Source organism: Micropterus salmoides, unplaced genomic scaffold, assembly GCF_014851395.1.
Source record: "Micropterus salmoides isolate LMB-PRFRI ecotype aquatic unplaced genomic scaffold, ASM1485139v1 Ms_hic_scaffold_2199, whole genome shotgun sequence".
NCBI lineage: Eukaryota > Metazoa > Chordata > Actinopteri > Centrarchiformes > Centrarchidae > Micropterus > Micropterus salmoides.
The window spans coordinates 4047-23567 of NW_024041372.1; the positions used below are offsets into that span (position 1 = coordinate 4047).

At 40.6% G+C, this 19521-nt stretch overlaps 1 protein-coding gene across 1 annotated transcript; it reads right to left on the reverse strand.

The window, feature by feature from the left end:
- Positions 1–1441: 1441 nt before the first annotated feature.
- Positions 1442–16197, reverse strand: LOC119916796 (GMP synthase [glutamine-hydrolyzing]). Its single transcript, XM_038736756.1, has 16 exons — positions 15925–16197; positions 14224–14396; positions 13976–14090; positions 12591–12688; positions 11887–11990; positions 11433–11626; positions 10514–10679; positions 9945–10096; positions 9519–9692; positions 8357–8462; positions 8036–8151; positions 5832–5957; positions 3750–3865; positions 3514–3644; positions 1781–1953; positions 1442–1603 (listed from the first exon to the last, which is right to left on the reverse strand). The coding sequence occupies exons 1-16, from the start codon at positions 15949–15951 to the stop codon at positions 1502–1504; spliced, it is 2073 nt and encodes a 690-aa protein (XP_038592684.1). The 5' UTR covers positions 15952–16197; the 3' UTR covers positions 1442–1501.
- Between the last annotated feature and the right edge of the window lie 3324 nt (positions 16198–19521).

Sequence of the window (19521 nt, forward strand, 5' to 3'; positions counted from 1 at the left end):
GTGGAGGCATGAAAACCACCACATCGGGGTGAAATGTCTATCGGGGTACAATACACTTTTAAAACTCAGTTAAACCTGAGCACTGTATTCACTGAGGTCTATATGAAAAACTGAAGACCAGAGATTATGATGCTCAATGTTTCGATAGTACAGAACAGGAAAAAAAAAGAAGCCTTTCTGAGACGTGTCAGAGTCATGTTAGAGATGGCAACAGACAGTACTCTCAACCTTTGACAGTACAGAGCGACACACTTGCGGTGAAGTTCCCGCTGGCTGTATGTTTCTGTTAAGCTGATAAATAATGCAGAGGCTTTACAGGTGGAAGTAAAAGACAAATGTGCAAAATATACCCCCTGCACAACAAAGAGCAACCGAATAATGATGAAATGACAACAGCAAGTTACACAATGTGGTTATAAACTCTACGGTACTTATGTTGCTTTTAGTTAGTCCTCTTGCCATGTTTATTCTTCATAAAAAGCATACATAATGTAGCATGAGGAAAAACAGTGTTGTATCCTCCTGTCTGGAAACATCAGAGTCCAGGTTGGGCCACACCAAAAAATAAACAATAGAAGGCACATACAAAGTTACCCAGCATATATTGGCCTCCTGCACAGCTGCACCTAGCTTTCATCCAGAAGCTAATCTTGGGTGGATTGCCATCCAAGATGGGTACTGCAACAAGTCAAGAGCTCTCAACAAATGTAGCTTGGACAAGATCGTCAGAGGAGCCCACAATGTTATATTTACCACAGCATATTCTACTTTTGGCAAAACAAAAAGCTTAAAAATGATTGATTGGTCACATAGGTTCTCTGTTCAGTTTTACTTTTGACAGACGACCTTCTTCATAGCACAGTATACAGGCAGAAGTTGAAAATGAACAAATAGAGGATAGTCTTAGGTTGAGAACATTCTGACCTACAACAGTAAGACAAAAACATCTGACAAAAAAAGGCAGAAAACACTTGAAGATTTTCAAACTCTTCTACTGCTGTCATTTCTTTGTGACACTAGTGTTTGCTTTTTTTCTCCAATGTTTAGCTCAACTCATAACGCAACCTGAGGCACAACAGCAAAGTCCACTTTCTGAACTTTCACAGCTTCTCGCCACTTGTCTTTAATGGTTGACCTCACAAAGGGAAGCAGCAATTTACCTTTTCTTCATAGAGAGGAAATACACTGTTGTACATGGATAAAAAAGGACAATATATTATCAATAAACAACATTAATCAATCCCTATTGCCAAAAAAATATTAAGACCAGGGGAGTGGTGGGGAGAGCAGAGTAGTAGCGCCTTTGCATGTGCGCCCATCACAGTACGGTCTGCCTTCCATGGGAATGTTTAAGAGAGGGGTGGAGGTAAAGTAGGGAGGAGGGGAGGAGGGTGTGTGTGTGTGTGTGGGTGGGGGGTGGTGGTGGTGGTGGTGGTGGTGAGCGTGTTTGTGTGTATTGTGTGTGAGTGCATGTCTTGTCGGTATGACTTCATGTTGCGCCTTATTCCCACTCTGTGGTGCCAGGCGGTTTGGAGGTCAGATCATACATGACTCTGGAGATGCCCGGGATCTTCTTGATCTCATTTACCATCTTTAGCACCACCTGGGAAAACATACAAGAAAAGACTCATTTAAATAAGTGTTAAGGTAAAGGTAAGGTAGTCTTAATAAGATAAATAATACCCAATCCCTGAATCTAGGGGTAGTATCCATGATGGGAACAATATAACAAGTCTAGCAAAAACACTGAGAAAAGTTGAGTGGTTGAATCATGGTATACCTCCTCTGGGATATGGTTGCCCGGCATGGCAGGGATGCCGGTCATGAAATCGCTGGTGATGAAGGTGCGGACCACCACAGAGCGCCGGCAGGATGGCTGCTTTTGCAGTGGGTCACGGTCAAAGTGCAGGGGGGTCAGGATGACAGGCATCTGGCTGATCTTACTGGAATAGCCTGAAAGAGGAGCACAGCCAAAGAGAAAGAAAATCTTTTATTGCTGCTATTACAAACATTTCAATTAGCTTCATTGACTAAGACTAACAATTAACAATTCTATTTCTAAAGTTCTAAGTAAGTATTATTAATATAAGAGGAATACTTTTATCCTTCAGGGGAAATTATTAGTTATAAAGGAGGGGAATAAATTGAACTCTTACTGTCGTCAAACTCTCATCCATACATATTTTGTTTCAGTGAAAATGAGTCCTGAAAGTCTATAAGCTCCTGATGTATGTTAGTGTTTGACACCTGGCAACATTTTCTCAACATAAACAGGAGAAGACAACATGATGTAACGTTAAATGTTCAGTGACTGAAGGTTCTTGAGAGGACTACGTTCTGTCTTCCATAAATGCACTGAAAGCTCGACTCTCACCGCTACGGCATCGATTGTAAGTGACACGTTTATATTTAATTCCATACCAACTTCTTACGTTATTAAATATAATGTATTAGGCCTACCTTTACTTGGGCAAAGTTTAATGTAGTTATTTGCTCCTTTAGCAGGAACCTTTTAACGGCAAGTTTTTTTAACAGGTAAGACTTCAGCCGTTTCTTTGGTGGAACTAAAGCTTCACAGTTTGGTCCCTCTGCCATAGTTTAACCAGTGTACAGTAGCATCTGATAAGCACAACACTTAAGCTGGTGCACCGCTCCTGTAACTTTGTTTTCGTTTTGTGCAAGTTATAACAGTTTCGTTCTGTGCAACAGAAACACTCGGTGTAGCGAAGCCTTTACGATTAATTAAATGTGAGGTTTCAAACCGCGGTTAATAATGAAATCCGGTAATCGCTGCATCCCTAGTCCCGTCTGTTTGCTGGATTATGTCAATCACTAAAAAAGTTGGAAAAGTTCTTCCCTTCTCTGTATTTAGAAATATTTGTCAAGTTTGTCCCAGAGCACCTGTCTGCTGGTCTATGAAATACCACCTTCACTGTGTACACCAACAGAAGAGTTTAAGCAAACACTAGATTCTTTAACAATTTATTGTAGTTTGAACATGAAAAAGTCGACACTTCAAATTCTTTGTTTCAATAAATAAATTTTGTTCTTCTAATGATGCCCGGATTGATTCAATTATAGATGTCAACAATGAAAAAAAAATAGTTTGCTCACATGGCTGACCTTGAAAATGTCTTAATGAAGCCAAATGGCCTACGTTTAACTATAGGGACAAAATGATCTTTAAACTCACCCTTTTAATCCCATCTTAAATCAGCACAATGACATGCAAAGTGAAACCACAGCAACAGTCAGGAAAGTACAGACATTTAGCAAAATTTCTCAAACATATATTTAGTTTGACCCTGGGGGAGCGTTAAATTCCCCGTGTGGATGCAAGTATGCAGACGAGTACACTATTCTTGTTAGGTATGTGGACTTTGTGAAAGGACTGAACGGCTCTACAGAAACTGTACTGTACTGATAGTCCTGTGGTTGCATCCTCACCAAATATAAATCCTCCCCAAATAATTGTAATGCGTCAATACATAGGGCTAAACTAAAATGACTTACCAGACTCTCTGAGGATAGAGTGAGCTACGAAGTCAGCCTGTCTGAGCGTGCTCAGAACGCCTGTGGTCAGGAAGGTTGGAGTAATGTCTGTTGGCGGCTCTTTCACGTGGGAGCCAAAAACATACACAACTCTGGAAAAAGGAGACACATGAATGAGTGGGTGAGATGTTCTCCTACTCACTGGCATCACTGAGGATAGACGAGAGCAAAGCTGTAAGCAAAGACTTGTGTATCACCTGTTGATGGTGTGGCACATGCGAGGGATGAGTCTGGCCAGGAACATGAGCGACTCCCAGTGCGGAGATTCTTTACTAGTGACACCGCACACGTAACTGTAGGACCGGCAATCACCCTGAGAGACAGACAGAAAATAAATTGTTATGTAATTTTGATGGTGTTAAGAAATAGGCTTATTATAAAACAGTCTTTACAGAGCAACAAATAAAAGAAACAAAAATCTCCAACAGATGTTACATTAGCCTGTGTTATCTTAAACCATACATTTAGATTTTTTTGTTTGATAAAAAGGTTTCTATAAATACAGTCTGCTAAATCTGTTGGTCTTCACTTCCAACAAAATCCCAAGGCAAGAAAAGCTGCGTGTGTTTGTCTAACCTCTCCTGTCTGCCCCGCAATTTGAGGTTATGGATAAATTTAAAACTCTGGCTTCAACAGGAAGTAATGGGTCACTCACAAACAGTCACCGGTTGACTGCAATGTTTGTAAGTAGTCATGACGACACTCAGTATAAACTACTGGAAAGTTGTTCTTTTTTAACCACATTTAAATATTTCTACAGAACCCACCCTTTGGAAATGTCAGAGACTAACAGTCAACATCAGAGAAGAAAAACTGAATTGTGGCCCAGTTACAACAGATCACCCCCTTGGCTCAACAGACAGAGTCAAAAATAAAAATAAACGAGAAGCGTCATGTGGGCGTGAGCGTCTCGTGGTTAACCACTAAATTGTTGTGGTTACACAACGAGACAAACAGCAAAAGCGAGACTTACTGTTTCAAGCTTCGCCTGCTTCTGGACATCCATGTGTAAACAAACAAATATGCTATGTTTGGACTAAACTAAAAAATGACCTCAAGTCTGCTTTAAAACAATTTTGACTGCACATGACTGGAAGCCTTATTCACATCAAGCGAAAATAGAGGATGAAATATAGCAGGGCTGGAAAATTAACTCACCGGCATCTGCCAAGGTGGCTGGTAGATGAAAATAATCCACCGGCCAAGCGTATTTTTTACTGGCCAAAATAATAAATTGCCTTTTTTGTTACATTTGTTTCCTTCCTTTGAATTGAGATAATGAAGTACTTTGTCAAACACAAACTTAGAGAAGAGGCCAGAGTGAAATTTGAAGCAATATTATTGCTAAAAAAAATGTACTTAAAACACAACAGTAAATTGTTTTATAAACTTACAAGATGCTTATTAATCATTCAACTTAAACCTCCTCCTCAGACTTTCTACAATCACCCTCTTCTGGCCTCCTGGTTCTGACAGAGTCCTGGTGCCACAGCATCACAGCTTTTGGTGGATCAACATTTATTATGCAGCCTATGGATCATTCTCCTTGATCTCCAGGGAGGGCAGCAGGACCATTAGAAGATCTGACAGTGTGTCAGACACTAGACTGGACCGCCAACTAGCCAGCTAAAAGCACTCCTCGTAGGCTACACCTTGGAAATTAGCTCCTAACACTAGCAGCTTTCACGTTGCCTTATTTCACGGGGGTTTTGCGCCAATCTGCCTGGATCGCTGCACTTTATGAAAGCTAAGTAGCAGATTTTATCCGTATCTGAGCAGGGAAAGTTGGTGAAAGACATGAAACAGAGAGTAGGAATGATCTGCTGGTTCCAGTAAAGCCAGACCGCTATATGAAAGCACACGCGGATATTCTTTCCGTGCTGATCTCCGTATGAAAGCGGCTACACTCTCGCTCTTTCCCTACTGACTCCTGTCGCCTGTCCCCTAACGCCCACCCCCTTACAACTCTACACCAATAAAACACAAGTAGCATGAAAAGAACATAAACAACAACCAATGAACACCCCTAATACGTGTGTTACGCGATTTTAGATCCCTTGGTACATCAGGGACCAATTTAAGTGCGACACACAACCAACAAGAACGTCGGTCTGCTGCTAATTACCATCAAATAAAAATTATATGGCAATATCATGCAGAATATATTTACCCACCAATGTGGCAGGTGGCCTTCCAACATTTGGCCACCAAACGGAAAACCCACCCGCATCTGACATACATTGTGACTCGATGTTTGATGAATTGACCAGCTGGGTTACCTGGACGCCGACAGTTTTGATGGGCAGCAGGAAGGCATTGAGTGAATGAAGGCTGGTGATCTGCATGAGCTTCTCTTCCTCCTCGTCTGATATGCATGACTTGACTCTCTGAAGCAAGGCGTGGGGCTGGAGAGTAGAGAGACAAACACTTAAAACAGTAGTGTCTAAAAAAATGGAACCCAAAGGACAGAATCAAAGTTTCACAAATACAGCTCTGTCCACATTGTGACTACTTTTTATTCATTTACCTGCTGTTTCACCACAAAATAAAATTAAGATAAATATGGAGCGTCAAAAAATCTCAGAGGACCTTCAAATATGCCCATCAACTTTGTCAATGGAGCCACAAAAGTAGTAGAAATCATATCAAATTATGATCATGTCATCAGAACTTCAATAATTGATCTAATGTACAGTTGCTCTGCATGATAGGGCAAACAACTCCCCCGTTCTACTGTCAGAAATTAGGCTGCAAACACAAAATCAAACCTAATGTTGATTTTCTGTTCATGGTCTGGTCTTTTTTCAGCCCGTCTGCAAGAAGTGAAAAACAAACTAGACGCAAAACATCTTAAAAATCATCAGAATCATTTAGCTTTTGGTGCTGTGTGGCCAACCAACCAGCAGAGGTTGCACATGATTAACTTCATAATGAACCAGTCAGGACAAACAGACACAAATCTTCTCATTGGATGTGTGTGCAGAACTTCCACTGGACTGCATGCTTGGCTACAAACAGCCACTGCTGATAAATTGGCAGCTTTATTGCTACATTTTGTGATCTTTCCCCGAGTTCATTTCTAAAAAGAAAGTTGCCAAAAACTACAGGGAAAATGCTGATAGGTCAATTCACAATGATAAATGAGTCCAAACACTGTTTATGCTCCGATGGCATTTTAATGACCAAATATTTCACACCAGTAGATGATATTTTGAGCTGGTATTAATTTTAGTCTCATGAAGGATACAGATTGGTCACGATTGAGTGGGGGGACACACATAAATTGGAGTTTTAGTTTAAATTGCATAATATAGTAATTAATGTCCTGTCATTAGTTGCAATGATATGAATTAGGATCCACTTACACGGACAAGTGGTATCTCCCCAACACAGGATGTCAGACAACTATTCATTAAGATTCTTTATGTGTATTGTTTTGTACCTTTGTGTGTAGGGATGGGGATTGAGACCCGGTTCCAAAATTTCTCAAAACCCGAAAATCAATAAGGTTCGAGCTTATCGATACTGCTATCGAGACTTGCGGGTCCTATGATGTAACGTTATGTCTCCAGCGTCAATTGTGATTTAATTAGAAACGCAGTGGATAAGGAAATCATCAGGCTGCAGTCTCTGCCTGCTCCCAAACGCACACACAGCAGAGCAAGAGGCGGCGCCGTTGCGGTGGAATATGGTGGGGTAAGTTAGCTCCAAACTACTGTAACGTTGATGACAGCTACGCTCGTTACTGTAAGTACGTGCAATAAAAACTTCGCAAGTAAAAAGACAATACTTGATCAATACTCCTGTCTGTAAGGGAACGTTAAACATGTAGAAATGGTTAATTTAATCATCTCTGTCCTCAGTATCTCATCCTGTATGTTTTATACAAGCACAGCTAACGCTAGCTTGGCATTAGCCAAATGTTAAAAACAAGCTAAATAGAAAGCTGTCTGGAGCATAGACTGCTCTGTAGTCTTAAAAACTCAGCTGCTGGCTGAGACAAACCAGCCGCTTCTCCTTCTACCTGGTAAGGTTACCTGCAGCCAGCGAGAGAGAAGGAGGGACTGATACAGACTGATGTTATTCTTTCTAAACATCACTCACTACTTGTGATGTCAGATAAAGTTACTGAGTAACTTTGCTGTTGTCTAAAAACAACATTTAGCTGTATTTAAAATATTAAATTAAAAAACAACCAGGCAGTTAATATGTACACTTTAATATGTTTATTTATCGCAAGTGATATGTCATCTCAATATATAACGTTATTGCATATTGAATATTTTCCTCATACCGTGCAGGCCTAACGTTACCTCATGCCTGCATGTTGGGTCTGGTCTTACCAAATAACCATCAATAAATAATAGTAAAGTATCAATAGTGGTATCAATAAAGAATCGGATCGTTAAGCAGTCTCAATAAGGGTATCAATATCAATAAAAATGAACGATCCCCATCCCTATTTGTGTGTATTGTTTTGTACCTTTTTGACACTTGCAGAGAAGTCGGTGATGATTTTGAGGATGTTGTTCGTTTCAGCAAAGTCCTTACAGATGTAGGGCTCCTCTGCACAAATCACTCTGATGGACAAACCAGGACCTAAAGGCAAATGAGAGAGGAGGTGCACCTTTTATCAAATAGAGGAGTGATGCGAGGACAGATTTGAGTCTGTCTGATCGAATAAGCAAATGAGTACAAGAGGGAAACAGAGACAGATGCAAACATCACTAATCATAATGGTAATACAATCACTTGTATCACGTTTTTTTTCAGTCACATCATACGCATGTGTTTATGTACTTGCCTGGGAAAGGGTGTCGGGAGACGATCTCTTCTGGCAGGCCCAGCTCTCTCCCTAGTGCTCTGACCTCATCTTTATGGAAATCTTTCAGCGGTTCAATTACCTTTCCCTGGAGGATCACAAAGGAATGGGATCAGCATTGTTAACAGTGAGGGAATGAGGAATATGTTTAGGTATTGCATAGTTGTGCGTTGAGACGAAAGGGTGGAGCAAAACAACAAATATATGAGCACTAAACAGCTAATAAGGGGGAGAATGTTTAAGCGCTCCCTTAAGTATAGTGTAACACTGATCCACTGTTGAAGAAGGATGCCTCTTTGGGGGATGAAGGATAAAGTAGAAATACATTTTCAATAAAAAGTAAATTATGTTTAGGTGTTTGCCGGCTCTTGTTGAATGTGAGGAAACAGAAGCTCAGGGGTTCTGCATGATAGCTCTGCTTTTGTGATATTTCTAATCGCTGCTCTAAACTGCAGCAGATGATGCTCTTTTTACACACTTGTGTTTTTTTTTTTTTTTTTTGTTTTTTTTTAGGGGAAGCTGACATTATCACAGTCCTTCAGAGCATTACCAGATAGACAACATCACGGTCTGAGCATCTGTCTGTAAAACCACAGTGTCAAACGGTTTGTCAGGCACAGACTGCTACAAAAACAACTCACGTCCCCTGCTCAAATTTAAGGTTTTATAATATGGTAGTCTGATTGTCAACAGGGGTTGTTGAATACGTTTTCCAGCGCCAGAAGAGAATGTGTAGTAATGTGTATGTAATGAACATATTAGTGGATAACGAAGTGCCATGGTGATGAGTGATACCCCCAGCAACAGTAAAATATATAGTATTGTCCCGTATAGTTTAAATGACTTCAGTTCAGGTGATTTGTAAGGATATTAAGCAGAACCTGTATGCACCCGTTCAAACGTTTGCCAAATTAACTATTTGTTACTGGTTTGTAGAGTACCATGTTGTTACACCTAAAACTAAACATGAACAGGATAAAGGCCTATGTTTTTCTTCTTGTTTTATGGTAAAAACGTATGCACAACTATTGAAGGCACAGTTGCTCCATGTATCCACTTAACTGAATAAGGCCATACTCTGAAGCAGCAGTGTGTATCAGGGAAATGAATGCAGTTAGTATTTGTGCATGTGCGTGTGCAGTACCTCATCTCTGAGTTTGCGGATGAGTTCAGTGTCGTTGTGGTGCGTCTTGATGACCTCTGCCTTGCCGCTGGCAAGATGAGAGGCACTCTCGATGAGATCGGGCCGTAAGGTACCCTGAGCCAGGAAAACCTCTTCCGGCTTCAGATTCATTTCTCCTATCACTTCATTTGCCACCTGTGATGCAAGACAATTTAAAAAAAAAAAAAACAAAAACAGTGAACTAGTAAAATCAGAAACACCAACAACAGCGCAGACATATTGGCAGACGCACACAAAAGTATAGTAAAGAATTCAGCTGAACGGAGAAAATATAATGACACATGGCGATGTATTGCATTGTAACAAGGCAGGTTAACAAAAAAATGGGACAATAATATACACAATAATATTACACAGCACTTTTCATAAAAAAAACCTAGTGCTCACTTTGACAAATGTATCTCCAATGATTTTCCTTTTCTCTTCTGGGTTAGTAGTCATATTCAAAGTCTTGCTGATGCGTTTTCGTGGCGTCCTGTCCTCCTCAGAGATGGGGAGGGTTGTTGTTCCGTTATAGAAGGTGTGAGCTGCATTCACCACTAAATAGAGCAACAATTTTGGAACACAACTGGGTTATGAGAGAGAAAAAAAGTTTTCCTCCCAAGATCCCTTCAGAAGAGAAAATAAATAGAATCAATATACTTCAGTATGCTGTTATACGCAGTTTCATTACCGATTAGTCATTTAGCCTATTCAATGTAAAAAAAAATAATAATAATAATAATAATGACAATGATCCATCACATGGAAATATAAAGTGTAATAAGTAATTTTTTCAAATAATGCTCTCTCTTATTTCACTTAGTGACTTCTATTAGATAACATTTTTTGCAACAATTGTGTATCACAAGAAAACAAATCAATAAATTATTTTGGGCATAATTTTATTAGTATTTTTTGATGTGCTTGGTCTTATTGTAGCATCCTTTGTTGATCAACAGGACCTTGGTCCCTACCTTTCAGTTTGATGCCCAGTTTGGTGAGGGCTTCCTCCACACTCTGACTCTCTTTCTTCCTCATGAAGCCGTTGTCAATGTGAACCGCTATCACCTGGTCCTGGTTGAGAGCTTTGTTGAGGAGAGCTGTGCAAACTGTTGAATCCACCCCGCCACTCAGCAGCACCTGAAGAAATCATTAGAAACCGTCACAAACGTGCAACCAAATGGTCGAGCGGCGACATCAAACCTCTTTAGAGCTAAATTTGTCATCGCAGATTAAATCCAACAACACTTTCACTAGCTGCTCTCCTATTCTGTCTTAATCTCCAATTAATTGTATGTCTAATTTCTATTTATGTTAGCCTCCCATTGTTTTAGTCGTGCTGTCTTTGACAACTGATGTTTTGTCTGCTGGAAGGCTGTAAAATGTTAAGCATTATGAGTTTAATTAAAAAGGCAGATATGACTACAGCCTTGACACTTATTTCTTTATAATCACAAATTGTGAGAAATGTATTCCTTAGACTGTAGTTGAGGAACAAGAAACAGTGGCTGCATGTAATTCTTTGAATATAAATCCTGTGTTTGGAGCCTTCTTCCTACACTCACTTAATCGCCTTCATACTCCCCAGAGATGAAGCCCAGTTCGAAGTCGCTCAGGGAGTCGACTACCTCTTTTCAGAAAAAACAGGGCTTAATTTGAGAGTTTAATTGGTTCTACTTAACTTCCCACCACTGCTTCTGTCACTACTTCCTGAGCAGCTAACACACTTCACACCTCAGCTTTATACTTGTAGTCAAATTATCTCCCATAGAAGGTTAAAATGTGCAGAGAATTTTTTTTTTGTTTTATTCCTTTTTAAAGGTCACCTTTCTGCCCTACAAATTGTTTGGAGACTAAAACACACACACACACACGAAACTTGGTTTCACTTACCAGCACTTTAGACTTGTCTACTTTTTCTCTTATCTCTTCGATGCAGGCCTGTTGGCGGTTCTGTACGGTGAAGTTACTCGTGCATCCAGCAATCTCGAACAGGAAGGTACGCAGCATCTCGATGCCTCTCTGCGTCAAGTCGACTTCAGGGTGAAACTGTGTCCCATACAGCTTCTTCTGTTCATTAGCAATGCCTGGTGGGGAAACAGATATATTTGACATAGACATATTATCCTCTCTGAAGGCCACTTTTTAAAACAATACATTCAAGCAAAACCAATAAGCCAAAATCAGGATTTCAAAACATACTCAAAATACAGACTCAACATTCTTGTCAGATGTAAATATATACAGTGTGAGGCTGTTTTTTCAGGACTTGCAAGTAAGTTTATGACCCCAATCCAATTTCTGATAGCATTCATCAGGGTCACAGTCTATTCAGCGTGCTGCTCACCAGCAATGATGTTCCCTGATTGGGCCACCACTTTAAAGCCATCAGCCACTTTATCCACACTGTCTCCGTGGGTCAGCAGGACCAGTTCCTCTTTCTGAAGGCCTCTGATAAGATAAACACACACTGAGACGTCAGAGGAAGATGTCTGGTGTTCAATATCATCTCATAACAGCTATACAGTACGGACCCTGCTTTCACTGTGTGAATGTGAGTTAAGTGTGAGAGGCAGACAGTAATATAAAAACTGCAGCCATCTATTTTAGACTCTGCAGTATTTGTGTTACAACCAAGGGAAGTATGTGACAGCTGGAATGCTCCTGCAGTTTATGTAGTAAAAATGGCACTGGGACAAGCCCTTAAAGCAGCAGTTGTGTTTAACACATAGTCCACAACACTTGAGAGAAGAGATGGTGCTGTTAGTTCACTGACAGATCTAGAAGCGATTTTGTGAATCTTCATTTTTAGGGTCGAGTGACGATAACATTGGCTATCTTCAATCAGCTAAATCCATGCCAGATGGACTTTTGTTGCTGAGTGAAATCACCAAAATGAGTGTCTGCTGCCTAATCAATGGTGCAACAATACTGAGCTTCAGTTACTGATAGTAAATACCTTCAAAATGTCTTGCCAGCACATCTCTGTTTTTACAGTACAGTATGAACACACATACATAAACATAACACATAAAATAAACCAGTTATTACCTGAAGAGAGAACAAGTGTTGTCCAGTCCAACACTGAACACTCCATCTTCCCTCACACTCTTTTTGTGTACTGTGCCGCCAAACACTTTATTCATCATCTGTAGCACAAACACACAGCAGAGTTAACATCTGGACACAAAGAATACATTTTAGTGATTCCAAAGATACCACTGCTGCCTGCTGTTTGAAGAAATGTGACAGAGAATGGATGGCTGCTGGTTTTAATTTCCAGGCTAGCTGGGAAAATTGAGCAAGTAATGCTCTTATCTCCCTCAGCTAGTGTCAACGTGCCCTTGACGAAGGTGGTGAAGTCCCAACTGGCCCAGGAGAGCTGAACAGCAGCCTGGAGAAGAGTGATAGTAAAGTGTAGCTCCTCCAAGTGAATAGCATGAACAAGGGCCTTATGAAAGAAGGATGGTCTACCTAATCACTATAAAAGCCTCCCGCAGCAGAATTTTGCTGTGTGTATGCATGCGTGTGCATAGATACTAGGGCTGGGCGGTATAATTAGGTATACCGATATAATTTCAAAAGAGATATAAAATTACACAATACTGTTTATACCAGTATAGTTTGATGTTGAGTTAATTAATGTTTCCGTAAAGTCCTGCCAGCATTTGCTCCTTTCGGCCCCTCACCGCGCAGCCCTGCCCTCCCTCTGCACGCAGCCGTCTACTCACAAAGTCTCTAACAACATGGAGGGAGACACATGGCTGAAGATCTGGCTTGTAAAAAGAAAAACAATGGTTCAGTCAGTGTTTCCCACGCACAGACTTTACTTTGCAGGGCGCCCAGGTATATTTGGCGACACATTGTATTGTAGCGCTTATCAGAGAAACACAGAGTGGTATGTTACAAATCGCGCCACAGATATTTGGATATTTTACAAGAGCGGGCCAGGTTAAGCAACAGTGAACACACAGGCGCAGATGTCATTTATTAGCTACCACGTTGATTTTGTTGTGGTAGGCTACATCGTCAACACACCTCCTCAACAAGCACCACAGCTGCTGCTGTGAACGGAATCACAGAAGCAACTTTACACAACGTAGCTTACAACTGATCACCGGAGCAGATATACAGAGAGAGGGAGACAGAAAGAAGGGTGGCACGCTGATGTGTTAGCAGCAGAGGTACGTTAGATCTGTGAGTGTGAAGAGAACTGAAGGAGGCAGATTCAATAAGTGAGTGACACTTAAGATAGAGAATGAAGTATAATTAAAATGGTGCAATAAGAAACCACCTCAGTTATTACTTAAACATGCGCCCCCCCCCCATACAGCCCAGCCCAGCAGAAAATAACGATATATACTTTATACTGGAATTCTGCCTAACAGTACCGGGAAATAACTTTTTGGTCCATATCGCCCAGCCCTAATACATACCTGCATCCCATAGCAAATCCCAAGGACAGGCTTTCCTATAGTGAATATAGCAGGGTCAAACCAGGGGGCATCTTCTGCATACACAGAGGCTGGACCTCCTGAAATGATGATTGCCCTAAGATGGAAAGAGAGAGAATACAATCAAGCCAACATGTATATTTAAGCACTTTCACCTTGACAGAATAGTGTAAAAATGCTATGAGGCAAGAGAGAACATTCATCTCTGGTTCATATGCTTTCATGCTCACCTGTAGCCCTGTTCTCTGAGAGCAAAGGCCGGGGTCTCTAGAGGGAGGATTTCAGAGCGTACACACAGCTCTCGCACCCGTCTGTCAATCACCTTGCCATACTGGGCTCCAGCATCCAGGATCGCCACTGCCCCCTCACATGACCCATTCTGCTCTGCACTGTTGATCTCCAGCTGTGGACACACACAATTAGAAAAACACACATTGTGTTGTTTAAAGTGCCAGCAGAGCTTGTGTTGAGCTGAGCAAGCAGAAAAGCATACACTCAGAGTTGCTTTTGCACACTAGTGTTTACTAAGTGACTGGACTTTGATTAGCACACTAAAGATATAGTCTTAATGCTGTCCTTAGGGTCAGGTTTGTTGGTGGTTAGGGTGAGAGGTGGCACAAGGTAACACAATCCATCAGTGACCTCCCTGTGGAAAATGGGACTAACATAGTAAGTAAGGCCTAACATAATTAGGGGCATGTGAGCTCCAACCCAGACAGACAGTCACTGTTGTGAAACGTGCTGTATCCATTCAGCCAATCAGTAGAATCACATGAAACCCACAAGTTAGTCAAAGGCCATAATACGGACCCTTATATCACTTTTCAAGATGTTTATAGGGTGTTTCTTTGGGACAACTCTGTATGTCTGCGTGTTATTTTAATAAACACATGAGATCAAAGTTGGGAAACAAGTGCCAGCACAATAACAATGGAGAAGTCGGTTCACTGAGATCTAATTAACCTCCATATACAATACAACTGGGCAGATTGATGACGGCAAGAAGAGAAACGTGATCCCACGTGATTAGTAGAAACCCTACCGCTGTAGATGTTTCTAAAAACAACTTGCACTAAGCATGCTAACCTCCGATGTATTATCTAGAAAAGTACACTTAACGCTGTTATATCCCTTCAGCCCTCACAGCAACGTTAGCCGTACAATCACGAGAAAAATACTCGACAGTGTTACAGGAAACTTTACCAAATTTGCCGGTAACACGGCAGTAGTGGCTCCAGTTGTCAGACCGGTGACCGCAAGTTTGCTCATACTAGCTTAGTGACGACGTTAGCATACCTGTCAGTTAACGTTACGTTAGCCTCAAGTCTGTGACAGCAGTCGTATGAAATACATTAGTTTGCCACAAGCTCTCTCCAAAATTAACGCCAAAGCAGCATGATACCAGACTATCGGTTAGAAATGCTATTCTACAAATCCAGGCTGCCCGGCTAAAGCTAGCTAACACATTATCTCTGTAGCATGCTAGCTCGCAGACAGTATTTAGTTGCTAGTTCTCACCATTAGCCTGTTAGCAGCACGTACTGTGAGAGGCTAACTTAGCGGAGCTATGCTAAACCCACGCGGTGCTTGGAGGCAAACGGTGTTAGGGGGGTAACGACCATAAGAAGGCATCCACGTTTAGTGGCTCAATATTTTATTTATGCTAAACATTATGGAAATGTCCTGTCCGACTAGTTAGCAGCTATGAGCAACATGTTAATGTAACCCTGCAACAGGCACACAACAGCGTAACGTTACTCATCGCTCCTGAGCGGAACTGGTGGTAACGTTACATGCTCTCTAACTTTCCCCCCCCGAGGTACACACAGGCCGTAATTAACCGGGAGGGACTACACCAGCAACCACGGTCCTAACACGAAGTCGACCGGGCAACCCGGTACCGGAGGAGCGGTCCTGCCGGCTCCACTGACCTTGATGTATCCGTTGCACAGAGCCATGGAGGACTGCCGTGTTGAGGAATGAGCTCTCTCTTTCGCCTTGGTGTCCCAGGTCTCAGAGAGAGAGAGAGAGAGAGAGAGAGAGAGAGAGACAGAGCTACTCGTTAGCTCCTGGCTCGGCACGCCGACTACTGTTACAAAAGCAGATTGGGTTGTTGGCTGGAAGATGGGCTGTCAATCTCTCCTCATCCGGTCGGGGAATAACTTTCAGACTAAGGAGCAGACTAAATAAATGTGTCTGTGCTCCATGGGTGGAGCACAAAGTTCAATCCAGAAAAAGAGAGTGGCCCCATGGGGGCTGGGCTTAGACAGCATGGTAGACTTTGGCTGATCATGTTAAAATATATTGGTGCTTAATCTTTACATATATACATATGAGATATGGGATCTCAAATAGTTAGGGGTGTCCAAAGTATTATATATTTTAAATGCTTGAATAATATAGGAACTTGTGCTGATCCCCCCTTTCAGTGACCACAACAAATCAAGTTCAAACTCTGTATTTCTCATATGCACAACATTTACAGAAAAGCAGTCCTTGCCAATGACATTCTTGTTCTCACGGTCAAAATGTGTGAAAGAAAATCACACAAGTTGAAAGAGTAATGAGAAAAAGAGAATCAAATACAAAGACATAAAAAGTACATTTGTTAAAATAGAGGAATACAATATAATAGATACAATACTGTGGTAGACGGGTGTATATTAGTGATGAAATTAATACACTTATGCAGACAGGTTGTGCTGTAGTAAAAGTATATGCTTAATGAGGACTGGTTATGGACAGGTACACAGGTAAATCTGAAGGCAGACAGAATTGTGGGTTATGACAGGGGCACAGGATGATATGGATAGACATCTTGTATCACTCTAATTACATTTTTATTGCAGTATTGTGTCAACATTTATGATAATATACAACATTTTCTGACAAATTAATCAGTACTGAATCATATAAATGCAATATTAGCTCAATACAGCCTTGCTCTTTTAGGTGGTATTAAAGGGATAACTCTCTCTTACAGTTGACACATTTTTTATAGTCTCACAGAACCACCCAGCGCCTGTTAGTCCTGTTAATATACAATCTACAGAGCCTCATACCTCAGACTCTGTCAGGCAGTAGCAGCAGGTATGTGAGAGGTACCCCCTGTTCTTTAGCACATCTACTCTACCGTAAGTTCCAGGACTTTTCCTTATTCTATGTCTTTTTCAGACAACATCAATAACATAAGTTAGCTTCAGGCTCACATATCCATGTGTGGCTTTTGTGATTGCCTTTGACATATATTTCTTGCACAATTTCTTTATTTTGCTAATAATAATGTAGTTTCAGTGTGCACATTTTTTCTACATGAAGATTATTACATGCTGTCAGACATCTCCAGCCTGGAAAGTTAAAGAGGAATGTCACAGCAAAGACACAAGTTAGTCAAACAGACAGATGTCACATTCCACTTTGTACAGAGCAAGTTTGTAGTTCTTAGCTACCTTTAACTAGTAAGTGTTTTCTCCAGGTATAAGAGACAACATACCAAGCTGTCTTAAAGAAATTACTTTTCAAAAGTGGTAAGGCAATAGTTTTCAACCTGGGGGAAATGTGTCATGAAACACTGATGTGTAACTTATAACCTTAATAATTGTTGCATAGCATTGCAATAACTGCTGGAACAGAGCCATTATTAATGTTATTAGTTCCACCTTTGCATTACACTGTGAATATGATTCTCATTCAGAAACAAGACTGCCCTGGTGCTTGCAAGGCTATCAAGATTTGAAGAATCATTTGCAACATTTCAAAGAGGTTGGGGCTTGCCAGAAAATGTTTGGGAACCGTACTGCTTTTGGAAATGACAAAATGATTCTGAGGAGTTGTTCATTTGATTCACAGGTTAAATGGAAACGTTAATTAAACACTCCTGTGATGGGATGTTAAAACATTTTCAGGCGCACAACCAGAGGTGGAGAACCAGTCAGATGTGATGATGTCAGCGCCACCCTGTGGAAAACTTAATGAATAACACTTTACACCACACAATTATTAACATGGTCATGTAAGATACTAATTTCTGATGGTAGGTGTCTGTGAAAACCAGTCAAACTTTAACCATCATTCTAAACCAGTGCACAAATAATATTAACTTAACCATAGCAACAGTACTCTTTAGTCAACTCTCACAGGTGAAACAGACTTCACCTTGAGCATGGCTGGATTAATCCACACGGGACTGCAACGACCTGTGGGCCCTTGTCATCCCTCTGGTTATTTATTTAGGAATATGCACCATGTTTATTTTGACACAGAGCACCTTTAGAAGACAGGTAGACAAGGCAAGTGATAATGCAGGCCCACATAATAAGAGTTGATATTGTGCTTTTATTGGTGCATGTTCACAAACAAATTTTCAGTTAATGAGACTACCACAAACCAGTTGAGACATAATAAATATGGGGCCTTTAGGGGCCCTAGGCAGATGACCAGTTTTGTTAGTAATTCAGCCTTGAAAATAAGTTAAACAAACATGAATGATTGGAGCAAAGCTTTTCGTTTAATATTGATATTTGAACTATTTGTGATAGTTTGACAAACCCTCTCACGTAGTTACAACTGCAGCTTCACAGCTGTTATCACATGCTGATCCACCCAAATATGCCTGTGTGGTGTCACATGTCATCTGTGGGGATAAGCAGCTTCACATGCACTCATGGTAACCACAAGGCAGAGCGTGACGTTATTCATTACCTCTAATTCGAATGGGGTGTGATAGGTGCATCATAACCTTTACTGTGCCCAAAGATCTTTTGATCAAAGAAAAGGTTTCAGTATGGTTTCTGTTTAAGACTTTCTTCTTAATTTTGTTTTTAATGTATTTTGTGTTTACACTCTAATTTGGATCCTCAGAGTTACAAACTAACACCTGAAAGTTACAAGTCTCCCTTTAGTGTCTCACTGCTATGAATCAATAATAACATATGCTGATTATTTTGTATTTATTAACAGGATGGTCACTTACCACCATGGATCAAGAACAAGCTTGAGGTCACATTCACATATCCTTACTAGACAACACAGAGAAATGCGAAAGCGTACTTCAAACAATGACAGAAGTCAAACTGTAACTGTCATCTTTAGCTGGCAGTCTCAGATATCTGATGTCATTCTGTGACTTCTTTTGATTAATTTAGACAGCAAAACTGTAAAACTGCTCATTATGAAAACATCAAAGGCATGATCACAGTGATAGACTTAAAATAATAATGAATCTATAAATTAATCAATCTTTATTTATATAAAAAAATCCTACTTATGTGATATGGGCTTTACAATTAATAAAATAATAAAATGTATTGTTCAGATATCTGAGGATTTGCTTGTTGTTTTAAATGTTCTTTCTTAGTTTTACTTCATGTAAATGTAACATAATACACCGACACAAAGCATCTTTTGAATTTCAGGACACTGTTAATTCATTATCCTGAGGGGGGCTTGAATGTGTAAAAAGTTCATGGCAATCCACCCCACAGTTGTTGAGACATTTCACTCAAAAGCACGAATGTCAACCTCATGAC

Excerpts from the sequence above, each read along its gene's own strand:
- LOC119916796 (XM_038736756.1), bottom strand. The coding sequence starts at position 15,951 with ATGGCTCTGTGCAACGGATACATCAAG. Across the intron at positions 14,397-15,924 it reads TGTGCAACGGATACATCAAG|CTGGAGATCAACAGTGCAGA; the intron begins GTCAGTGGAGCC and ends GTGTGTCCACAG. Across the intron at positions 3,866-5,831 it reads TCAAAACTGTCGGCGTCCAG|GGTGATTGCCGGTCCTACAG; the intron begins GTAACCCAGCTG and ends TCTGTCTCTCAG.